The 8,284-nt window shown below is 37.3% G+C and overlaps 1 protein-coding gene across 1 annotated transcript; it reads left to right on the top strand.

The window, feature by feature from the left end:
- Positions 1-947: 947 nt before the first annotated feature.
- Positions 948-8,284, top strand: LOC310724506 (putative 2-ketogluconate reductase). The gene is made up of 6 exons (XM_083538614.1): positions 948-1,025; positions 5,420-5,823; positions 5,906-6,077; positions 6,358-6,536; positions 6,881-6,977; positions 7,091-8,284. The coding sequence occupies exons 2-6, from the start codon at positions 5,454-5,456 to the stop codon at positions 7,242-7,244; spliced, it is 972 nt and encodes a 323-aa protein (XP_083394740.1). The 5' UTR covers positions 948-1,025; positions 5,420-5,453; the 3' UTR covers positions 7,245-8,284.

Here is an 8,284-nt window from a genome sequence, read left to right as displayed (position 1 = left end):
GGGCACTGGTGTACGTTCTCCCATGCCTGTCCATGTCACTCAGGTACATCCAGGCCAGCTGCATGGATTTGGAGAAGATGCTGCTCTATCCTGGGAGCTGTTTTTAATGCAGTATTAAAGCAAGTGTTCCAGGCGAATGGCCAGGTCAATGAGTGAATTTAGGGATGTCCCTGCAGGCCATTTTAAAGTTGTCAGCATTTTAACCATCTCAGGAATAACACTTTTATGGACTCCTCATTCAAGTGGCTGTCAGCCAGGAGATGGTGGAACTCCAGGGCATACTGAACCACATGTCCGTTACCTTGTGCCATGGTGAACAGCTGTTCCTTGCTTTCTTTCCCCTCTGGTGTAGCACTGAAGAGCTCAATTAAACAGTTGTAGGAGGTCAGCCACAGTCAGCCAGCTCTTTATAGGATGCATTGTGGTCTGGAAAAGAGTTTTCTGTGGCTGTCAAAGTTTTCCTGACAGATTTCTACAATCAAAAATCATATCATATAAGAGGTTTTTTTTTTGTGTCCAAAATAAAAATAACATAATAATAATAATAATAATAATAATAATAATAATAATAATACTTTTACAGTCAAAGACAGCATCATAGTGCATTTGGTTGTACATTAAAGAAAATATTAAAAATAATAATCTAATTGATAAGAATAACAGAATATAATGTCATGCATTTGCTTTTACATCAACAATGGTCTTATGAACATGCTTCTATATACAGGATAGCTCATTTAAAGCTAAGACAGCCAAGTTGATTTGCCTAAACCCATACTAAGTGGTTTTGGGTTTTTTTTCCTAGTTTTTAATATTAGGAATGGAAACTTCTGACCTGTAGTAGAAGACAGTGTTATAGTATTGGTGGGATCCTACATTTTTGCCCGTGTAATGCACTTTGTAGACGGTCTCTTGCTGACATCTATATAAAGCGCCAGCGGCTTTCATTTCTTAAGCAGCGACTTCAGCAGGCTGTAACAGGAGGTATAGGATAGTCCTGAACTTGGTTTTCTGTCGACTTCAAAGTAAGAAATCCATTGTTTGTGCATTTATATCATAAGTAATATATAATAGAGTCAGGCTCTGTAATAATCAAGCATAACGATAACTTATTGCAGTGTTTGAGCCAAGAAAGCTGGGGTCAGTATTAAAGTAGTAGTAGTATCAAAGATCACCACGGTTTGATCATTCGTTTGATCAACACAATTAAAAAAAAAAACTTTTCATATTACCTTACTAAATAACAAATCTAATAAAAAATAACAGTCCTTATTCATTCACCTCTTAATATCATCATTATGATGCCACGCCTATAGAACCCCTCATTATTATACAGAGATACAGTATAACAGAGGGCTGCATCACAGACAGGTATCTCATGCAACAAGAAAGAATGAATACATGCCATTAGTAAAGTAAGAACGCTGATGAACAAAATTCAACAAGTCTCCTTTCAGTGCAGTCACAGCTACATTGCCTGCAGAAGCATCAATTTTAACCTCATAAAATGACCCTGGGTTTCTTTTGCGTTTTTGTGCATTGTTTCCGTGCATTATAGTTTTCCTGGGGTTTCTGAATTGAAGGTGAATCGTGTGTTTTTGTGCAAATTCTACTCTTCTAGGCTTCTAGGCTCATGGCAGATTCATTTAATAGAATAGATTATTGAAAATAATTAAATACATATTCACAGACAAAGGTTTATTAAAAATACAAGATGGATATGCTCCAGCACTCTCAACACAACTTACAAAGTTAAGGAGGCCCAACAGTTTCTCTATGTCCTGAGGAGAACCAAACCCCATCCTCAACAACTTCTATAGAGGAATTATCTTCTTGACCAGCCATGTGGTGTGGGAATTGTGGTTTCGGAATGCAAGACCCTACAGGGAATATGAGAACAGCTGATATGTCTGCTATGCCACCAGCAGTCTTGAGGACCCTGATCACCATCTCATGGTCTCTTTGCCTCCTGCCGCCTGGCGGAAGCTACAAAAGCATTAATGCCACCACCAGGAAATGCTGCAAGTTTCTTCTTGAAACGGTCAAATTACTTAACACCCTGTCAAAACATCTCCTTTAGCATGACTCAGATGTTCCACATAAGCACTTTAAATGGCAGGACTTTATTGAACTTGTTTTGCGGCCAATAAAGGATTTAGTTATACTAACAAACTGCTATTCAATCAAAAAAAAAAAAAAAATGCATTTGAGTAGGCAAGGTGAAGCACTTTATGTGAAACATTTGAATTGTATTTTGCAGATGGCAAGTTGACAACCATGCTTAAAAAGATCTATATTAAATATAATATAACATTGTTTTGACAATTTTTGCTTAAAACAATACACGTTTATTTGTGAAGATATAAGCATGTAGAATAAATAATAAATGTCATTTTGCATAGTAATGAAATGATATATGCATAAATTAAATATACAAACACTAAAAACAAGCATTTGAACGTAGTAAAGCAGAAGTAAATCACGTTTGAAAATAGATATGTTGTAGTAGACAAATGCTATAAAAAGAGAGCGGAACGGAGAAACTCAGCAAGCCAACAGAATTGAATAAAAAAAGGAAAAAATATGCATTGGTGTACAAATGCATAAACATTCACTGAAAACCACAACAGTGATTAAAAATGTGATTGTTTACTGCTGCTGTTATTTGCTGCTTTTAGATTTAGTGTTTGTTCGCACAGTTTTAACTGAATCCGTCACTATGTTGCGAGCGAGCTGATTGTGCAACATGATGCTCTCGAGTCACAACAAAACAGATCCAGTGAAACTGTCCTGAAGCTATAAACAGTTTATACAAATCACTCCGCGTTGCATAACTTCCACGTACAGTTTTCCTTGTTGGGTTTAATATAAAATGCTCCCATGCATTGGAAGACTTGGGACGCATGCTTTTTTACTGCTGCTGGTTGACCCTGTACTTAGAGATTTGCACTTCTGCTGGAGTACCGAGGGACCCGACGTAGACAAACGACAAGATCTGATCGTTTAATGCAGGCGCGGGCGGTAAAATACTATATAATATGTGCGGGTTGCGGGAGAATAAAATCAAATTAGAAACAAATAAATAACAAATCAACTTTTGTGAATCTACTGCACAAAAGCAACAATAGCAACTAAAATAAAACGATTTACAGGCACAAGGCAAAGACAAAAACAACAAAACCTTGTTTTTATATCGTTTCAGTTGATGTTCTTTGTACAGAAAATATACATGTTCATCATATACACAAAAGGTTTTCATATTCAAAGGGGAAGCAGTTGAAACTAACAAGTAAAGCAGAGTAGCAGGAATAAGAAATAAAACTACTACTAAAACAGTAGCATCCCTATTTTTATTTTTATTTTTTTAAACCAACAGTACAGGTAGTTGAGACATGGCCTACCCTACCCAGGAGTCTTCAATAATGGTGATCAGTACGGGGTAGCGTACTGTAATTTGTTAATAATTTAACAAAAGTACATAATTTAGCAACACAGAGCAATTTACACTTCCTTAATGTATAAACTTTACAGTATATACAGTGGTGTGGAAAAGTATTTGCCCCCTTCCTGATCCCTTTTTTTTTTTTTTGCATCATCAAACTAATTCAAATATGATTAAAAGATAACACAAGTGAACACAACATGCAGTTTTTAAATTGAGGTTTTTATTATTGAGGGAAAACTAAATCCAAAACTACATGGCCCAGTGTGAAAAAGTGTTAAAACTGTGGTTTATCACACCTGAGTTAAATTTCTCCAGCCACACCCAGGCCTGATTACTGCTACACCTGTTCACAATCAAGAAATCTCTTATAGGACCTGCCTGACAAAGTGAAGTAGACCAAAAGATCCGTAAACCGCCTTCATGGTCTTCCTGGTGGCTCCATCCTCAGCATTCTTCTACCGATATACCCCTTGTTCCTCCTCTGCACATGTCCAAATCATCTCAATCTCGCCTCCCTCACCTTGTCTCCAAAACGTTTTACATGAGCTGTCCTTCTAATAAACTTGTTTCTAATCCTGTCTATCGTCGTCACTCCCAATGAAAACCTCAACATCTTCAGCTCTGCTACCTCCAGCTCAATGCCACTGTCTCTAAACCATACAACATCGCAGGTCTCACCACAGTCCTATAAACTTTCCCTTTCACTCTTGCAGATACTCTTGTATCACAAATCACTCCTGCTATCACTCTTCTCCACCCACTCCACCCTACCTGCACTCTTTTCTTCACTTCTCTAACACACTCTCCATAACTTTGCACTGTTGTCCCCCAGGTACCTGAACTCCTCCACCTTCTCCACCTCTTCTCCCTGCAACCGCACCACTTCACTGCCCTCCCTCTTATTTACACACATGTACTCTGTCTTACTCCTACTGGCTTTCATTCCCCTTCTCTCCAGCACATACCTTTACCTCTCCAGGTTCTTCTCAAACTGCTCACTACTCTCACCACAAATCACAATATCATCCGCAAACATCATAGTCCACAGAGACTCCTGTCTGACCTAGTCAGTTAACCTGTTCATCACCACTGCAAACAGGAAAGTGCTCAGAGCCGATACTTGATGAAGTCAACCTCCACCTTGAACCAGTCTGTCGGTCCTACTGCAATTTACTGCTGTCACACTGTCCTCATACATGTCCTGTCGTATGCTTTCTCTAAATTCACAAACACACAATGCCTTCTGACCTTCTCTATACTTTTCCCTCAACATTCTCAAAGCAAATTATGTGTTTGTGGTGCTCTGTCCTCTGCATGAAAAGATTACAAGCATCCAGCATTGAATTTTGCCCTTGTTTTTTGAGCACAGAGCTTTCTCCAGATTCTCTGAATCTTTTGATCATATAATGTAGTGTAGATGATCAGATATTCAAAGTCTTTGCCATTTCTTTGTCGAGGAACTTTTATTCTGAATCTGATATAAAATTTGGAGACAGTTTTTTTTTGCAGATTGCTGAACTGCAGCCTATCTTTATTTCTGAGATACTCCACCTCTGTAAAATACTTTTTTATTGCAAAAATAATGATACTGACATGTTGCAAAATAACCAAATTAGTTGCAAAATATTGCTTAAGTTTTTTTCACTTTTACTTTCCAGCTGTTTGCTGCCCTGTCCCAACTTTTTTGAGATGTGATGCAACAGAATAGTTAATATTTAAAAAGTACTTTTTTTTCCCCCTAGAATGGTACATTTCCTTAATTTAAACAGTTGCTAATATTTTTTATTATAATTTATTATGAATAAAATATGGGTTTATAAGATTTCCAGATCACTGCATTCTGTTTTTATTTACATTTTACACATTGTCCCAACTTTTTGGAACTGGGGTGGTACAATACCAAAAGTTTGCTACATGCCTAATTCCTTATTTCTTAACAATGGAATATAATTCTTGAAACATTGTATGTTACAGGCTCCAGTCTGTTTTGCCTCTATCTGCACTAATTATGGAGAAACCATGCATACTGACCACTGTGCCTGGACCAAAAGGCATCTATGAGTGTTTTATACCATGCATTGAGAAGCATTTCACAATTATCCACTATGAGGAGTTTGTTAAAAGAAAGGAACATTATGCAGAACAGATTCAGGCTATTTTTGTTTGGGGTGTTATCTTAAAGGTTAATATGGAGCTTTTACAAGCATTACCCAAACTCCAGGTTGTTGTGAATGGTGGTGTGGGAGTAGACCACCTGGACATACCGCTGATCAATAGTTTTGGAGTTAAGGTGTGCAATACTCCCCATGTAGTTGACAATGCGACAGCTGACATTGGGATGGCACTAATGTTGGCATCAGCAAGAAGAATTCTTGAAGGTGAGAATAATACTTATATAATTTCAGTTTTGTAAATGTATTTCATGAATACGACCATCACAAGTTTCTGCTTGTCATGCAGGACATAACTTTTCGAAATACCATGAATCAGAATACATGCCAGAGGCTTCTTTGGGCAATGATGTCAGTGGCGCCACTTTGGGTATCATTGGTATGGGGAGAATCGGTTATAAGGTTGCCAAGAGGGCTCAAAGTTTTGACATGAAAATCCTCTATCACAACAGGAATCGAAGGTAAGAACATGTTGTACTAGACAACATAATTAGCAAATAATCTTTTCTAATTCGCTCTGTTGTCATCTGTCAGAATTATTTTTTGGTTTAAATGTGAAGCAGACACAATATTACATTTAGAATATTTTAATCACACTTAGTTTTAAGTATGTTGCCTGATATATATTTTTTAAAAGATAAAAAAAATATATATATTGTCGGCAACAATATGCATTGTTCACTTTTTCATTTTTTATACTGGATTCGTTTGTTTTTTTATCTGATTTCTTGTTTATTGCAGGACAGAAGAAGAAGAGAGGGCAGTGGGTGCTGTCTATTGTGAGAAAATGGAGGAACTGCTGCAAAAGTCTGACTTTGTAATGATTGTGGTTAGTCTGACTCCCCAGACACACAAGCTAATCGGTGCTAAAGAACTTGCCATGATGAAGCCCAGCAGTACCCTCATTAACATCAGCAGAGGTAAAGGCATAATGTAGTCGTATCATATATATATTTATGCATGTAATATCTGTAGTTATATTTTTGGTCTTTTCTTAATGTCACAAGAATTCCCTTTGTAGAACCATCTAGTCTGGTTGCAGTCAGGCAGAGATGTCTTCGGGTGGTGTCATCAGTGTTTAGAACCTGAACCACAACAGTGTCCAGCTTGTGGGTTGGCTTTGACTTTGCAGTCGGTACATGTCTGCGTGTCTGGTCAAATTCTGAAAGCAAACCTCCTCACCTGCAAAGTTCAGTGAAGACATTGGAAAGAAAATTTGATAACTAAACATCAGTTCCTGAAAGATGTTTTTTTTCTTGTTCAGGTTTGGTTGTTGACCAAGATGCTTTGGTTCATGCTCTCCAAAAGAAAGTCATAAAAGCTGCAGCACTGGATGTCACATACCCTGAGCCTCTCCCAAGGTACGGCTCATTGTCCATAATTGGGTACTTCCTTCCAGAAATATGACGCACTAAGTAACAAGTGATTTAAATGCATAAACCAAATGATATGGTTATAATGTTCATTGTTACAGAGATCACCCTTTACTGTCAATTCCAAACGTAATTGTCCTGCCGCACGTGGGGACGCACACTATGGAGACCTCTCGGATCATGGTGGAGAAAATGGTGGCCAATACCCTGGCAGTTTTGAATGGGGAGAAACCTGAAAATGAAGTGAAGATATAGATCACACTCACCTGTGTCTCACTTCCTACCTTTAAAAGCCCATCTTCAAAGCTGATTCTTTTACTACAGTTTAATTTACAATAAGTAGGGGCAGTGATAAACACTAAACAATCTAGAAAGACTGTCAAAAGGTTGGGAACACCTAGTCTTTTATCATTTTCAGAGACATATGCATGTTCATTTTGTTAATGTGAAACAAACTAGGTCATTTATTAATGGTATGAAGATGTACTTTGACTAAAAATCCCCCCCAGATGTTACACTTTATATCCCTGAAAAATCATTCCTTAGCATAAATGAACAGCTTTGCAAACTCTTGGCATCCAGACGGTTTCTTATAAATACTTTGCCAGGCCTCTTGTGAAACTTGCTAAAGGTCGTTGTAACTAGTTGAATATTACTTTCTGACCTTGTGATCCAGTTTATCCCAGAGCAATTCAATAGGATTTGGGTGATAAATAACACTCCAGGCAAATGTTTGCTTTCTATATAACACTTACAGAACTTGGACGTATGCTTCAGGTTGTTGTTGTTTTATGGTGAAGTTGGTTTCACTTAGCCACAGTCCAGATGGAATTGCATGGAGTTGGAGTATGAAATCGTAGCCATATCAGTTCAGTGTTCCATTTACCCGAAATAGGTCTCCAAAACATTAAAATTCAACCTCCATGTTTGGCAGTGAGTGTAACTTCTTCTCTCCAGTTGATGTCTTACTCAAAATCTTCTGTTGGAGGCAAAAAATGTCAAATTCGAACTCATCTGTCCACAGAACCTTTATTCACTGTCTAATTTTTTTTCCTTCTTTGTGTTGACTTTTACCTTGTTTGTTGCATTTAAACAATTGGATTATACATGTTTCAAAAACAATAATCTTTTCTCAGGCTGTAGATAGTAAAGTTTGTATCATATTGTTCTTAATGGAATTTTAAAATTGAACAGTTTTACATGTATCTGACCTGATTTTATTAATGTTGTGCAAAACATATGTTTAAGATTCCAGGCAACTTTCAATAAATCAATATATGTTTGTCAAATGCAAA

This window comes from Silurus aristotelis, assembly GCF_946808225.1.
Source record: "Silurus aristotelis genome assembly, chromosome: 1".
Classification (NCBI taxonomy): Eukaryota; Metazoa; Chordata; class Actinopteri; order Siluriformes; family Siluridae; genus Silurus; species Silurus aristotelis.
This window is presented reverse-complemented; position numbering and strand designations above follow the sequence as displayed.

Bases quoted from the DNA above. Each gene is read 5' to 3' on its own strand.
- LOC310724506 (XM_083538614.1), top strand. From the start codon at position 5,454: ATGGAGAAACCATGCATACTGACCACTGTGCCTGGACCAAAAGGCATC. The intron at 5,824-5,905 runs GTGAGAATAATA...CTTGTCATGCAG, and splicing joins AGCAAGAAGAATTCTTGAAG to GACATAACTTTTCGAAATAC. The intron at 6,537-6,880 runs GTAAAGGCATAA...TTTCTTGTTCAG, and splicing joins CCTCATTAACATCAGCAGAG to GTTTGGTTGTTGACCAAGAT.